The sequence below is a fragment of the Hipposideros armiger genome, unplaced genomic scaffold (assembly GCF_001890085.2).
Source record: "Hipposideros armiger isolate ML-2016 unplaced genomic scaffold, ASM189008v1 scaffold_268, whole genome shotgun sequence".
Taxonomy (NCBI): Eukaryota; Metazoa; Chordata; class Mammalia; order Chiroptera; family Hipposideridae; genus Hipposideros; species Hipposideros armiger.
Genome location: NW_017731618.1, coordinates 478,784 through 496,484, shown reverse-complemented (window position 1 = coordinate 496,484; position 17,701 = coordinate 478,784). Strand labels below are relative to the sequence as shown.

Here is a 17,701-nt window from a genome sequence, read left to right as displayed (position 1 = left end):
GTGAGGGAATGAAAGGAAGAGAAAAAGGCCTCAGATACTGAAGCAGGAAGAGTTGGGGAGGAAACAGGAAGGAGGGATGACCGCTAGGTTCTCTGCAATCTACTAGCCTCTCAACAGCAATAAAATCAAACCCACAGCCACCTCTCAAGGTGGTATTTGGTGTACTATTTTTCTTAGGTATATACAAGCAATATGATCAATTTATGTACATACACATCATAGTTTTTTTTTTAATTCATTATTGATTGATGATGAATATATTCTCATGATAGCAGAGCTATGTATTTGTTCCAAATCTCTATTAAAGTTGTTCTCTTATCTTTTTTCCCCCTTCTCTCTTTTGTGAAGAGAGAATCCTTAGAAATACAACAAGAGACAGATAAAGGCTGTGTATAATCCTAACTAAAATAAAGGGATAGTTTGAAAAGGAATCCTGGGAGACTTGTTTCCATAACTGATTATTTTCATCTGCTCACTACAAATAAAGAAGTAGTTATGAAATGTTTAGAATTCTTCTCTAATACCAAACATGGAGATTTTTGAATCCTCAAAAAATTAGAATACATTAAAAAGAAAAATATGATGACAAAAATTATAGCAAACTAAAGAGGAGAAAATTTGGTAAGGTCTTGGAAAATACAAAATCAGGAGGAAGGATCCAGTAAAAAAATATATAATGATAATTGAATTATAAATAACTTTACAAGTAAGTCTGAATTGTTCTTAGCTCAAATCTGTTGCATTAAATTCAAATTCAACAAAATATTCTTTCAAAGTGTCAGTGGACTGAAGAGAATGATAAAATACTTTTTTTTTAATTTTAGCACTGGTGATGTAATTCTGACATTTAGCACAAAACAAGACAGTAAAGAAAAGAGACTGATTTCCACAAGTGCATGGGAGGAATTTTCTGGAAGAACATACATGGGAGTAAATGTGTATGCAAATTAATCTTAGTTTTTAAATATCATATTATAATGTGTTAGAAACAGCCTCTTCATAACTTGAAGTGTTTGTAGGCAGTTCAAATTCCACGTAGTAAGATCATGTTTTAATTTGTTGAGTCATTGGTTTAATTAAAAGAGTCTACAGAAGCCAAATTTTCTTATATTTTGATTTAGAATTACTGGTTTCAGGTAATCGCATACTGTTTTAAGACTTCAGCTAAAGAGCAAAGATAAGGTAAATTTTATAGGAAGAACCACCTATCTATAAATTTAAACAAACAATTTTATCTGATGCCTGTGTTTTCCTCCAGTTTCTAAGGCATTATAACCTCTGGCTAGCAATATCTGCTATAGACAAGCTCATACCTTACCCAAAAGAAGAGATGCAGTTCTCAATTGCAACAGCCACATAAGCTAGCCGTCGATTACGCTCAGATCTCATTCACCAACAAGACAAACCACACATTATAACTGAAGCTAACACTCACAACCTGCTTCAAATAGTATAGAGACTACATAGGACAAAGCAAACGTGATAAATACAAACCTCGTAAAATTGCTTTTTCTATCAATCCTTGTCTTTCTCACTCTTTCTAGCCCCAGATGCTTAACTTTTCGAAGGAAAACACTGACAAGGTCCCCATTTTCGGTCCTCATCCACCGGCGCCACAGGCCCAGAGCTTCGCAGTGAGGCCGTGTGCTTTTCCGCAGATCCACCCTTGAATGCTAAATACCTCAGCTCTGCACACTCCTCTCTCTGCGGAGCTCAGGGAAATGGCAGCCGGAGCAATGAGTGGTTGGCATGGCAACAGGAAAAGAAAATCTGCAACCTCTTGTATTGTTAAGCCAGCTTGTTTATTTGCCTTGGGGGGGGTGGTGCAGAGAGCTTTAGTTTCTTCGCAGGAGAAATGGCTCTGTACTAATTTGTTCTACGTACATTAATATAATATTATAGATGATATGCTGTATTTTAAATAAAATGATGACTCTTACTAGTAAATCTCAAATCTAAGAAAATTAGCAGAGGAGAATGGGAGAGGTAAGAAAAGGCAGGTTCTAATATTCTACGATTGAAAAGAGAAACAGAGAGCCGCTTAAAGGTCCAGTCTTTCGCATGTGAATGATGACAAGCTTTCCCTCCATCGTGCATTTTCGAGCTTAAATTTATCATTTCAGCAACAATAAACTTATATACCTGAGTACATTCACCACTTGGCTCCTTGAGTTATGCGGATATTTAAGTGCAGGCCAAGGCTTTAGAAGGCACAGCTCCATTGGTAAACTTGGAAAAGCGACAACGGATAACCTGGAAGAGCTTTCACGATCTCATTGCTTTGGCAGGGCGTAGGTCTGGATAGAATTCCCAGAAATGGGGACACAAAGCAGTCCTGGAAATGGGATTCCCTTTCATCTTTACATGTACTCAAAGAGATAGCTGGCACTCGCTTTTGATGGTCATGAAGGCACTTTATACCCTGTCTAGTGTTTATTACCAGTGTGCGAAGCTCTGTACCTTAAGAGAGTCAAAATCACTGAAGCATGACTTTAATTAAATACTTTAATGTTTTGGCATCTATAAACTTTTCAAAATTGCCTCCTTTCTTCTCCATTCATACTGAAAACAGAGGTTAAAGTTATGATTTTCTGTCACGCTTCAAGGTACATGGGTGTGGCAGTTCTGCCATAAAAGGGTCACCGTTTTTTGGCTATAATCGATAGCTGGGGCAGCTGGCCGTGCTGTTCTGAATCTAGTGACAAGGGGTAGTGGAAAGGGCACTGACCAGTCTATACAGCAGGAGACCTGCCTTCGGGCTACAGTCATGGGGTCTTGGATGGGTGACTAAACCTGTGAAGAGGACTGTGAAAGGTCATCTGACTGAACCTTTCAGTTATTTTCATGTTATCTTGATATGGATTCTAATATGAGTTTGGGCCCCACCCTCGGATAAGAAACTAATTTTTAAAGATGAGGCTCCTAATTTTCACTGAGAGTTGGAACTCTGTGGGGACCAAGATACACGCCTGTTGCTTCCTTCAATAAAGTTAAGGTGAAAAAGGGAGGAAGGATTTATTAAAAGCCTTGACTCCTAAGATTCATGCTTTTGAAAACAATGTTAAAATGACTGCTTTAGTCTTATTACCACAGTAACTTTCCTAAGTGGCTAGATTCTCCAAGCTTCTGTGATGTGGCTTTTAAAAGGGGCACTTTAATGAATACATGTAAGAAATATTCTTAAAGTATCAAAAGTTATACCATAATAGGGAGCAAATAATTCTATCTACCTTTCTACATATTATCTTTAAATTGTAAGGAAAGAGACAAAATCTAAACGTATAAGCTGTAAGGAAATACAATTTTAAAATAGTATTGCCTTATAGCTGTCCCTGCCCCATTCCCAAATCCCAGTGCATAAGATCAAAGATAAGCTATGGGCTTCCATCTTTAAAAATTAAAAATTATTATGGCCCAGAAATGAAAGGGAACATTGAAAAGTGTGGGTAGGAGAAAATGAGGTAAAACCTTTGGTTGAAGTAAGCCCATTCAGATGAAGGAAGGAAAGGGGGAGGGGGGAAGAGGGATGATGATTGCAATTCATTTATTATGCGATCTTGATTATAGAGATAAATAAAAATAAATAACCTTGGGGGAAAGATTTCTTTCTAAAAATGAAGTGAGGACTATAGCAAAGAAGGAACACAGAAGAAAGATCTTTGATTTCAACTAGTAATGGCCTGGACACCACAACATATTGCTGAGGACTTGATGGTATTGGGAAATATCATGGTAACAATGCTTCAAGAAATAACCTTTATAGGGGAAAATACAATATACAGATAGATTATATGTGAATGTTTAAAGAGTGGGCTAGAATATAGCTCCCTGGCCCTCTTTAAGATAATCACCTCAAAACACAATGCCAGCTCATATCAGTAGTTTCCATCATTAAAGGACAGCATTTTTCAAGACCATATGAGAACTAAGGACACTACTTTTTACCAGGGATGATTTTTGTTTGTAATTTGTACAACAGTTGCATATAAACCATCAATAAAATTTATTAAGCTAAAGTTTGAAGAGAAATTTAATTGCACATTAACTTATCACTGGAACATTCTCTGTAGGTATGAGGAGACCATGTTTTACATTTTCCTTTTCCCATAGTTTACCACACATGGATATTTTATGACTCAATACTTGGTCAGTTATTTCACACGATAGTTTGAACTGAACACATCACTCTGGTAACCCACAGCTGGCTGTTTACACTGTCACTATGAATATGCATATAAACTTTCATAATCAGTATCCCAAAGGTAATATAAAATTGATATGATACATGTTGAGCTGAATTCAAAATTAACATTGGATGCTCCTGAACCCATAATTTAAAAGAAACATCTATTAGCCTCTTTTTAAATTTGTATTATTTTCTGAAAGGAACTGGCGAGGACACACTGACCTGGCAAATAGATTTTTCAGATGCTCTTAAATACTTAATTAAGACCATTGGAAAAATGAAATAGTGAGTGAGTTGGTTGTCCAATGTTTGACCAAACACGCTATCATGTATTTTTTCTTGTATCATAAGCCTGCATAATAGTGACAGTCAACTGGTGAGAGTCCAAGAGACAAAAAAGAAGACTTTTCCATAGCTTTCACCATTAATTGGAAAAAACCCCCAAAAAACACAACTTTCTTTTTTCTTTTGCATTCATTTCTTCCTTCATTCATTCATTTACTCATTCAATACACATGTATTGAGTACTTGAGGTATAATATCAGGTGCTACAGGATATGATGAGAAAAATCTTGGTCTACCACATTACCTCTTTCCTTCCCCACATCCATTTTGCTCTAACAAGTCCTATTGCCTCATGCCTCGATCCCTTCAAAATCTTCCTAGTTAATGTTTCTGACATCTAAATCCCACCCCCTACAAACTGTATTATACTTGGCAATAGAAAAATATTCCTTGATCAAGAGTGCCCTCCTGTATTGAAACCACTACCACCACTAATAATAATAATAATAATAATAATAATAATAATAATAATAGCAATTACTAGACAGTATTTCTTAAACCCTTCATTTTTTACACTTAATTTCAATTAATCCTCATTGTAACCATGAAAGGTAAAAATAGTATTTTTATTTCATTTTTAACTACAGTTTCTTACTAATATGACATATGTGCCTGTGGAGCACTACACAACTTCTCAAATCCTTGAATTAGGGTGGACACTGCCACCCTCTTTTCTTGTTACAATGGATTTCTGCAGGGTACTTGCATTGAATCACAGCAACTGCGAAAACCCAACGTCACTAAGATACCACATCTTGAAAAGGAATGTAATGCGACCTAATGTTGAAACTGTGAACTATCTCGAGATAACAGTTCATGCAGTGTTTAACAGATGTTGACTATCGCTGTGTTTTCTTTGAGTATTTATAATATTCTGCCACAGCCCTTGTGAGTTTGCTGTGGCACCCCAAGATGCTTTTGTGTTCAATTTGGGAACTTTGGCCCAAAGCAGAAACAATCCCAGTCCAACTGTGTCTTTCTGTACTGCTCATGTGGAACTTAACACATGGTGTTTTGTATTTGGATTAACTGTATGGACAGGTCTTGTGTCTGCTTCTAGATCACCTGCTGTGATTTTCCGAAACCGTTCTTTGCACACACCCTGGCACAGAAGCTAAAACACTTTGTACTACATAGAAAATGCTCAGCACTACTTTGTGGAATGTGTGGATTAAAAAAAAAAATTACACTACGTCCTTACATAATTTTTCCTCAGTCATTTGAAATGCCTTTTACATTTCCCCATTAAAATTTAAATATATTTTTTGAACAGAGTGTACAATCGACGAGTGTTGCTAACCAACTGGTGGAGTGTAGAAAACCAATCATTGAATAAGTAAGGGATCATTTTGAAGGGGATATACCCTTTCTTACTACTTACAGTTTATTTACCCTGTTTGGATTGGCATGTCTGCAAGTTACTGTGCTCAAATGCATTAAATTCCAAATTTCAGGAAAAATGAAAATAATGATAAAGAATATTATAGAGCAGGCTAGTGTTTCTCTACGCCAATAATGATACATAATAACTAGGCCACTAATAACAATATCATCAATGATAGAGTAAAGAAGACTATCAGTAGAAATTACACTTTGAAAGGAAGGAAGTACTTAAGAGTAAGTTATATTCTGTTCTCTTTCAAGTATCTGAATATTAGGTCTTAAAAAGCTATTTGAGGAAGTATGAAATGGTTCCTGTGTGTTTGTGTGTGTTAGTTTTCTTTCTCTTTTCTTTTTTTTTTTTCTTTTTAAAGGCTGGGAGATGGACTCTACATCCCTTTCTGCCCTAAAAAGTAAATATGATGCTTCTAATTAGTCAATCAGATTTAGGTTCAATATCATTCAAGAGAATCAATAGCAAACTATTTGTGAAGTTTTCTTTTAATGAGTTAAAATGCTGACAGTTACTAGCAAACAGACATATGTTGAGCCATTTATTTATTAAAGTGGTAAAAACTAAATAGGGTGATGAGATTGAGAACACAACTAATTTGGGGGAATGTCGTGCTAGCTCCCATGATATTTTTTTTCTCCTTTATTTGTCTGTTTTCCCTGACTGACAAAATTTCAGTCCTAGCACTAGTGAAACAGGATCAGAGCTGTAAATTAATTCACTTTCAAACTAAACAGACTTCAAAGCACAAAGCAAGCACTGGCCACAGAAGAGCCCTTACTTACCTGCTGTTTCTCTGTCAGCTGAGGTCAGCTCTCCATTGATCCCATTCTCTTTGGTGTTTGAATAAGTGCTCTGTGACCCATGTTCTCCAAAGGCCCCCTCTTCATCCTCCCTGTATGGGAATCCGTTGGCACTTCTGACAAGTCCTTCCCCTGCCCCGCCCTGATCCTTAATCTCAGGAGGATGTGGGTGTGCCGAAGCCTCCCCTAGTTGAGCTGAGGTCCAGTGAGGTGCCTTTGCGTCATCTTTCCGATCATCTGCCATTCTTCAATACCCTGTGACCTCGCCTGTGATTGGAAGAGGAAAAATAGTCGCCATCACTTTGGGGAAATCTGATCTGATATTAGTAGTACCAAGATAGAACAAATTTATAGCAAACTCAGTGGTTAGCTATAGTAAAAAAAAAAAAAAAGTGTCCAACTTTTTACTACTTTTAGTATCAAGAGGTAGCCATTGTTAACACGTTGGTTTTGGTTTTTACAGATTTTTTTGGGGGGGGGCATATCTACTCTTTTAATATAAGATCTCTATCAATCAACATACACTCTTAAAAATTTGTGTTTGGCATTTAATGACATATCTTAGAGAACTTTCATTGACATATGATGTTAAGTGTTCAGTAGAGTCAAGGAATCCTGCAGTATGAGAAATGTGCAGGGTAGAAAAAATGTGGGAAAAGGGCTGAGGGGAAATGCTGGATTATGGAAAATTACTCCAAGTACTCGTTTAAAAACAGAAATCTCCATGAAACCTAGAAAAAACAATGGCCATCATATTAGCCCTTTCAGTTTCAAAGGTGTTCAATTCAAACCAGAGGTGGACTGTTTTTCTGGATACTGTGTATTAAAAGAAAGATAGTTTTGACTTAATTTTCAACAAACTTTTCTAAAATCTATCTATAGATTAAGAGGGAATGGTATTTTATCATGGTATAAATCTTACATGATGCCATGTTTATTAACATCTCCAAAAGGATTTAAGAAATAATTAGGTTTTCACTTTAGCTCATGTTTAACTCTGGGAGCTCGAGCTACAGATATTCAAAGTAAATAAAAAAATATGAGCACCCAAAGCTCCTAGATAAAGTTGGCATTTTTTTCCCATAGGGATCTCTGGAAAAGACTTCTCAGTGACTAAAAACCCTCATCTTGAACATAAAAACCAATGCCTAAATGAGGAGAATGTTAACTTGGTAATCATCCACTTAAAATGTTAAGATGATTTGTTTTCAAGTGACCAGACATTCAAAAAGTGAGCTCCTTAGTGTTTAATGCTTCAGAGTTTTGTATTCTTTCTTTTTATTTAATCAATAAAAACTAATTTTCGAAGAAGAAAGGGCTGGCTGGCCATACTAATTTCAATTAATATCAGAGGCACAAATAAAGTGAATTTATAATCCAAAATTCATCATCTGACTTCCTGATAAGACTCAGATAATACTCCTTAAAAATGCACGCAGATTAATCAGATATCACTTTCTAATTTGTTGCACTTTTGAAATGTACATAGTCTAACCATCTAATGAGTGATAACCATTTTAGGAGATTTCAAGCTGGGTTGCTCTGACAAAGCTACTTTGTCATGTGACTTGGAAAAATTTCCTTTTGCTTTATGGAAAAGCTGCTGGAATCAAAGGAGACACTATTTGGCCACACTCACTTAAAATCACAACATGATAGTATTAAAATACCACCCATTCATGGTAAACTTCATTTAAATTCCTAATCAGTGATTTGGGATCACAGATTATCTCCACTCTTCAAAATGGTATTATGACATAGTTAAAAGTGATGACAGCTTCCTTTAATTACTTCTTCCAGATGTATATTATTTTTACCTAAATCCCTCTGAAAACTGTGAATGTGGGATTAAAGGAGAAAGCTGAGATAGAAACAAATCCCTCCCCCCTCCAAATCTATAAAAAGAAACTGTGAGGTACCAGGAATTTCAGCATTCCATTCCTACTGTGTAATGGGAAAGACTCCCCTCTCTCTATATTGCAAAAGATCATAAACCCTAAATTGCCAAATAGCTGGGGGTCCGCTGTACAATCTTCTGGTTTGATAAGTAAGCTAAGAAGCTACCTAAACTCTTCTCCCTCTCCCTGTCCCAAAAGCCTAGCTTGATGATGTAAGCAAGAAAATTCCTGGGTAAGTTTTTCAAAAAGTACAAAATATCGATTCACAGTTTATAGTAAATTGCAATGGAATCTTGATGTTAGGGCTAAACACAAATGCCAGTATGAACGAGGGTACAGGTACGTGTAATATGGATTGTTAAAAAGAAATACAAGAAGTTTAAGTTACTATTTATATAAGAATGAGATATTTCACTTGACTTTATCATATCATCGCTATTATGCTACATATTACAGGGCCCCAATATTCTTCCCAATTAAGATATACAGTTGGGGGGGGGGAAAGCTAAGAGATCTTGTGCCACCAGAAATGTTAGTTATGGACCTGAGTGGTGAGTTTCAGTCTTTGCTACCCTTGGTTATTAAAGAATTTTCTCCTGAAAGTTCTCTAAGGACAGATTTAGTTCTTCTTTCATCAAAACGCCAGCTTTTAAAATTCTAGCTCTTAAAATTCCAATCTGTTCCCTCAAAAAGCCTTAGATCTGGTTCTCTCAATCTAATGCTTTTTGGTAAGAGCATACATGTTTTCCTTTCTATTATTATTATTAGTTTCAGGTGTACAAAACAACATAATGATTGGACACTTACGCCCTTCACAAAGTGATCACCCCACCAAGTTCACTACCTCTCTGACACCACACACAGCTATTACAATACCATTGACTATATTTCCTATGCTGTACTCTACACCATGTGAATTATATATATACATATACATATATATAAAATTACAGTTGACAGTCAATATTATTTTATATTAGTTTCAGGTGTACAGCACAGTGGTTAGGTATTTATATAATCTATAAAGTTATTCCCCCTATAAGTCCAGTACCCATCTGATACCCTAATAGCCTTTACAACATTATTGATTAGAGTCCCTATACTGTATTTCACATCCCGGTGACTATTTTGTGACTACCAACTTCCTAATCCCTTCACCTCTCACCCATCCCCCACACCCCCTCCCATCTAGCAACCATCAGTTTGTTCTCTGTATCTATGAGTCTATTTCTGTTTTAAGAGCATACATGTTTTCATCCCATCGATTGAACCACTGATCACTGGTACACTATAATTCATTTCACTGTGGGTAATTATGAAAGATGTTAGATTCTTTAGTGTTTGACAATCTGTCATTAACCTTTGATTTCAATGACATAAGCCAAACTATATGACTTTGCATTGATCATGTTTCTGACCTGCTGAAGATTCAACTTGTATCATCTTATATCATCATAACAAGGCTGCTATAACCAGAAAGAAAACAGTCATTCACAGATTAAATTCCAAGTTGAAATGGTATATGGATTAGATCTTTCTCTATTTAACATATGTAAAATCCTTCAGTTTCATTTTTAGGTACATTTAATGCATACGTATTTAATGTTGCAAAGTAAAATCAGTACTTTTCTCAATGTTGATCAGAAGGTTTTAGTATCATGAATCAGGAGCCTTATAAGTAGCCAAATCTCTTAGATAATTCTCAGTAAGAAATATCAAAAAGGAGAAAAAAGCAAGTAAAAGAGTGAAAGAAATAACAACAACAACAAAAAGAACAGAAAAAAGAAAATATCCAACTCAACATAAAACATGACTATCATGGCAAAACTCAATTCATGGTTTGGGACAGATATATTCCAGTTTTCAATTTCTTAATAGAAAAATTTTTATCTAATTTGACAATTAGTGGAGGTTCTTGGAGACTCATTTTGTAATTTCTGTGTAGGTCTGTCAGCCACTACTGTTATTATTTATCAGCTTTCTAGAACATTGATTATGACATCAATAATTAGATTTCTACTATATTGAGATTCTTTTGTATTTAAATGCATCTGCTTTAAACATTTTCCAAACCTAAGACTATATTGCTCTATGTTTCAAAACTCTGGGGTTTTACTTGAGTGCCTGTCCAGACACTTACATAAATTCATATTTTTTTGTGTGTATGAGAACAAATTTGAACCTGCCCAACTGGCAACCCAAAAGCCTATTTTCACATCTGCAAGACCACTCTTGAAAATATTGTCTCTTGTGAAATGATTGTCCCTTGCATATAGATATATACAATAAATTAATTTATATTGGAATTTAGAAATAAGTATGTATTCTTATATAATTTTTATAAATTATATAAAATTTATATAAATAATATAACTTGTAAAAAATATATGTATTCTGTTGATTTCTAATATTTCTTAGACAACCAAGTCCTACAGCTTGTACCCACATTTTTCCTTAATTATCAGAAACTTTAATGCTTAACTGCAATATTAACCTCATTCTAAGTCTTTGATACTGCATTCTGTTTCTTGTTTTATACATAATTTGATTGTGAATCATCCAGTCTTTTCGCAAATCAGGCAGAACTTATATTACAAATAAATAGTAAGTGTACGTAATATCTTCCAACATTTTACTTTAAGGTATCATTCTTTGAGAAAATTATATAATATTATTTAGCATACAATAACTTTCATGTTATCCTTCTTGTATATAAAATAAATAAAATACAAAATAGACATCAATCTTTTCCACAGAAAATGTTTTATAAAACCTTACAGAATAATCTAGATCTTTCAGATACATTATGTTAACAAACTCTAATAAAAATATGATTTCTCAGAAAACATAATGTTACTTAGCTTTTAAAAAAAAGTATTTCTCCTTTATCCATCTCCCCTAGAATGCTTTCTTAATCACCACCCAAGCAAATGTTGCTAATAAATGAATGATAACTTTAAAATGACAAATGACTTATTTTGGAGGTGGCCAAGTAATATACTTTTGTTGGTTCTCCCTAAGAGTTATAAAATTATAGGTGTACATTAAAATTTAATGTGTTTAGTGGCTAATTTAAAAAGAAAAATATTTTTATCTGGACCTGCATCTACCTTTGGACTGCCTGTGTATTGTACATAAAAAAATATAGTTTGACATGCTCTGATAGTTTCTGTATTTCCTATTCTTTAAAGTAAGTAGCAAAGAGATATATTTAAGTGTACCAAACAGAAGTTCCTGAACACATGTGCCCTGAGGGCTTGTAGACACAAGAAAATAAGGCACAGTTGTCACATTTCCTTCACTATATAAGGGGAAGATACAAGTAAGTAGAAATAGTCAGAAGAACATGTGCCTGACAGTTTCTGAGTGATTGAAGAATTTCTTCTCTCAGGGCAAATTCAGGGCTAAGGATGTAAACTGGAGAAACATTTTACTAAAAAAAAGAAACCAATTTTCTAATTTTCTACCTACTTAGTTAGAGGTTTTCATATTTTTTCTTCAAAGTATGAAAAGGATTAAGCAAAAGTAAGATGCACACAGCCAAAGCATGATACTAGTAAAATACAAACTGAAAAAAAGCGACAAGTTGAGTTCCAAATATTTGTTGAATGTTGAACGCATGTTTCATCAACTTCCTAACTACAGATAAATGCAAAGAAAAGGTTCTGTTAGCTACAAATGGTTGGCCAACACTAGCTCAGTCAGTGAGAGGAGAATGGTTTAGAAGACCAAATGTCAAGCGTGGTAGAAGAACTGGTACTCAAGCTCTAACTCCCTTGAGAGCATATGAAGAATAACACCAGTGGAACAAACTACTAGATATGAATAAGACAGTATATATAGTAGAGAGTATGGGACATGGAGATTTACAAATATCTTTAAGATAAACTACTTCATTCCATCGCAGAAAAGGTTTTAAAATCATTAAACTGAAATGCTCTTTGGTGGCTATCCACTTCCGATGTTTCTTAAAGTGTTTTCAGCCAATAACCTCAAACATCAATTTAAGAAATTAGAATTTCTGGTAGAAGCCTTGGAAACTGGTATTTTAATAAGTTCACCAGGTGATTCTGAGACACTAGAGTTTGAAGACTCATGCTTTGCCAGCCTGTTGCATAGGACTTTAGAAAAGAACAGAGAGAGGGCCGGCTGAGTGGTGCATTGGTTAAGAGCTGGCTTAGGACGCCAGAGGACCCCGGTTCGGATCCCACATATGAGGACCAGTGACACTGCCCTCTACAGCTAAGATGCTGAACAACAGCTCAACTTGGATGGGCTGCCATGAGTCGCCGGGGACGGCATAGGCTGCAGCCCCTGTGGCAGTGGGTTGCCATGGGCTACCGTGTGGAGCCAGCAGCCAGCGTGAGTGGCCAGCGGCCGCAGTGAGCGGCCGTCTAGAAGCCGGTGACTGATGTGCCTCGCCCTGGAAGAGCGCAATGATGGTGCCAACTTGGGCCAGTGAAGCAACGTCCTCCACAACTAGACTGAAGAACAAAAGGACAGCAACTTATCTGTTCTCCTTCCCTCAATTCCCCAATTCCCAAATTAAAAAAAAAAAGAACAGAGAAAGACAGAAATACACACATGAAACACCCCTGTAGAATAATTGGAGTAAAGGGATAAGGCAATTATACTGACAGGTCATGTAATCATTCTCACAAATAGAAACTGTACCTTTCACCTCCTTAGTCCAGCACGTTTATGATGAGGTGATAGATTCCAATCATGGCACTGACCGCTTTTAGTCAGATTCCTGGGAATACGCCAGTTTTCTATTGTGTCTAATCCTACTTGAAGGAGGCAGAAATATCTCAAGAAGTTTACAATTATACATTGTCTGTGGTAAAAATCAACTTCATATTGTGAAAACAATGACTAGGCCCTGCTCAGTCTATCAACATCTCCAAATTGTTTTTAGAATATTTCTTTTAGATAGCCTTGTCATTTATTAATGGTTTATGGCCAAAGCACGCTTGCTTAAAATATCTCCAATCGAGCTATAATTTTCTTTACATGTTAAATCATTTTGGAGATAGATGTAGGATAATAGGCAGAGTGTGAATGGGTGGTAGATAATTCTGAACTAGCAAAGCTCTCAAAGAAGTAATTCAATGATGTGATATCAAGATAATTGAGATGTGTGCTGAAAATGTCATTTAGTAGAGTAGTACTGCTTCTCTTGGGATTCCCATAGAACTACAAACCTCACTGTTTTTCTTTGGATTACAATATTAGAAAGATCACAGAGCTCAGAAATAGTCTCTGATTATAGTTATTACTAGGCAGCTTTAAATACTCCCCCAAATTGGCAACAATGAAAGCTTGGAAAAACTAAAGAAAAACTACACTGTGGATAAGGCATGTCTCCATTTTTATAATGCGTTTGGCACGGACAGTTCTAAAATGTTTTCTATTATATGTTCTGCCCTGTCATCATGTAATGTGCCAGTTCAATGAAAACTCTGGGATTATAATTTTGTACTGCTACATATCCAAAGATGAACAAAAGAATAAAACAACTAGTTATATAATACAATTAAGCACGTGAATGTTGTTCCTTTTCCATATAGGCTCAATTATGCCTATCCTATTACTATCCACACTACTACTACAAAACAGAAACTTTTGTTTTAGTCCCTGAAAATATTAGAAGTTTATGTGGAACCTATTTCTTTACTTATAAGTGCTGAGGAGTTCTAAACTTAAATAGTTGTTTACTAACTATAATAACCCTACATTCCTTCTCTTTATCTTCTATGCAAAACTGAGGAAAAGTCTTTTATGGCATTAAAAAATTAAGCTGCAAATCCAGATATTTGTTTCATGTCTTTTCTGCTCTTTTCAGGCTGATTGTAAAATATCTATACGGATGACTCATTCTTCATCACACACCATGACTAAGAAGCAATTCATATGAAGAGAGTTGGTGGGTGTATAATTATTTTTGAAGATGATGGACACACAGTACACAGTAAGCCAGTGTTAGGTATTGGTAGAATTATATAAGATAATACAAATAAAGCATAATTTCAAGCAAGGAGGAAGTGCTCAATATACGATGTTACCTAGTTTAGTTATTGTTTTATGGCTTTTACTTGAAAATGTTTAGCAGTGGGATTCAGTGCATGGTTTGCTCCATAGGGAAAAGCTGAGGCTAGAAAGAGTACATTATTTTACCAAGTTAGATACTTCCAGGGAGATCTGGAATGAGAAGCCCAATCCACTAACATCCATTCATTGCTTGCTCTTTCACTGAGTGCTGAGGCTGGTGGAACAGGGTTGAACTAGAAAGAGAATGCAACCCAGGTAACCACACTGACCTCATAAAACTGTTCCATCGATAATGACCATATTAAACTGGACAAAGAAACTTATGTGACCATATTATATGACCTCTACTTCACAGCTGTATATTATTCCTGAACCCTTTTTCACATTATACATGTATGAGAAGGCTAATAAATACCTCATATATAGATCATAAATAAATAATGCTCTAAAGCTTTTGCGTCTACTGATGATATTTAACTAAGGACCTGTGCTTGGGTACTGAAGATATAGTGGAATAAGTAATAGATTTTTAACAAGAAAATCAGGGCTGACTCCTGGCTTTCCTTCCCACTTACTCGATGTGCAAACCTAGACGTGACACTGAATCTGAGTGTTAGTTTCACAAGCATGTAACTACTGAGCCACTGAACACATCAATTTTGACCCTTACATCAGTATTTTTCTTTCACTATATAAGGAGACATTCAATCATAACATTTTAATAAATTTTTTTCTTAAATTAATATAAATTTAAGCATCACGATAAAAAGCTTAAAAGGGCAATTGTAACTTGGATTTTGACAATTAATGATTTTGTTTTAAACATTTGCCAGTTTGAATTCTGATTCTAGACTTGTCAGACTACCCAGTGTCACATAAAACACTGTAAATCTCCATTGGGTACAAATCTAAGGAATATTCTATAGAATTACAGATACTCCAAAGAGAAAATTACGTCATAAGTATTTACTGGTACTACCACCAAATAAAAATCCTTTAGTTCCAGATACCTGAAATCCACATTACAGGGAAGGCACAGGCTGGGTGATAAAGAGGCTATAATCTAAAGACAATAATCAATACTTGAGGACAAGATATGAGCATAAATTCAAAAAACCAAATCATTTATGGTTTTCCATCAATGGGTTCTGCTTTTAGGTATTTAACACAGAAGGAAGGATGAAGTTCTGTGGAATTATAAGCTAGATACCATTTGTTCTGTTTCCTGCCACTTTATCTAATCTGCTCAGTCCCTTCATCTTCCTCCACAAAACAAGCCACTTGACCAAAGCTCTGCCTCTTAATGTGTTCAGATTAAAGTTGTATTCCAACCATAGTATGTGGGTTTACAGCATAATCAATCACAGCATTTGTTTTCTGCATTCCTTTGAACTTAATGCACTTCTTGTCAAAGGACTAAAAGTTGAATGTCCATCCTGTCATGAGCATTATAAAATCAACGGGACGCTGGCTTCCATGATTGCTAAAATGCCTTCGGACTCTAAGATTATAAATCTTAATTCATGAAACAATTATTTCATAATGTCTCCAAAAGATTAATGAAAAAGCTCTATGTATCACAGAAAATGTGATGGGGATACAAGAAAAAACATACAGTTCTTATGCTAAAGGAGCTCACAGAAAAACGAGTAATAAAATACAGTCTGGTACATGCTGTGATGCAGAATAGAACAGAAGCTGTAGAGGCACGTGGGCAGCTCCTACCACAGTGAGTATTCAATCAATACTTCCTGGAGGAGATAACATCTGAGTTGAGATTAAAGGACAAGTAGGAGTTAGCCAAAGAACGGAGGGAAGACTTGCTAGAAAGAAAGAGGCGTGGATGACCACCTCCTGTGTTATTTTTTTGGGCTGGGCAACACCTTCGAGGAAGATACCATAATGAGCATTCTGTGTTAGGTGGTCCTCCCCATTCGGCCTTGCTCACACAGCTGGGAGCTCTTAGAGGAAGAGCTGTGTTCATTCCATCTCTGCACCGCCAGCACCTAGTACAGTGGGTGGCACAGAATAGGCTCAGCAGCAAATGTTTACTAGACAAATGAATGAGGAACATGTGAAAAGCACAAGACCGTTCACTATGATCCAGAAGTGAAGCGGGACATGGAGAAATGAGGCTGACAGGCAGGCCTGGCATAGTCAAGTTCACTTTTTAGAATGATTGGTCCAGCACTGGTATGAAAAGCAAATTGGAAGGAGGCACGACTAAATACAGCATCTCTTAAAGAGTCCCTTTAGGAAAGAAACTTATAGACTTGATAGTGTGACTGGGATTGAAATGAGAGGCTAGATTCTATGTTCCAAACTTAATTGAAACAAAAGGTAACCCTCTTCTTTTAACAGACTGCCATATAAATTGAAGTATCTCTATTTATTTTATCTATCTATTGTCTACCCGCTTACATACCTTCCTGTCCATCTGTTTGTTGTCAGAAGAGAAATGATAAAGTATACTACATTATTTTGACAGGTATTTACTTTGTTATTTTCTTGAGGTAAGTTTCTGGTCCAGTCCCATACCATGTTCGGAAGAGCTCTTGTTCATTAAAGCATACAAGTGTTGGAGAATATCTTACTTGATGTTTGATTAACAATGGACGATGGAATTCTTTTGTTTGTTTGTTTTTGTTCAGTATGAGTCCCATGAGTTTGTTTCAGCTGCCTTTCTTTTTTAAAAGATTTTCTTGGGGAAATAGGGGAAGGGAACAGACAAGTTGCTGTCCTTTTGTTCTTCAGTCTAGTTGTGGAGGATGTCACTTCACTGGCGCATGTTGGTATTGTGATCATCGCGCTCTTCCTGGGTAAGGTAGGTGCTCGCTGGACATTGGACAGCCGCTCATGGCGGGTCATGGCAGCTCAAGAAAGTGCACAACAGCTGCCGGCCAGCCCCACTGCAGCCTACGCCGTCACTGGCGACTCACGGTAGCCCAGCTCCAGGCCGAGCTGTTGTTCACCATCTTAGCTGTAGAGGGCGCAGTGTCACTGGCCCTCATGTGGGATCTGAACC

At 36.1% G+C, this 17,701-nt stretch overlaps 1 protein-coding gene across 22 annotated transcripts in view; it reads right to left on the bottom strand.

The window, feature by feature from the left end:
• Positions 1 to 17,701, bottom strand: part of MAP2 (microtubule associated protein 2) — a 274,645-nt gene that overhangs the window by 66,469 nt on the left and 190,475 nt on the right. For all 22 annotated transcript variants that reach the window (XM_019656879.1, XM_019656881.1, XM_019656874.1 and 19 more), the window contains one exon: positions 6,710 to 6,994. In XM_019656879.1, coding sequence (XP_019512424.1) covers positions 6,710 to 6,971 — 262 coding nt within the window. In that variant the 5' untranslated portion in view covers positions 6,972 to 6,994. The remainder of the gene's footprint in view (positions 1 to 6,709; positions 6,995 to 17,701) is intronic.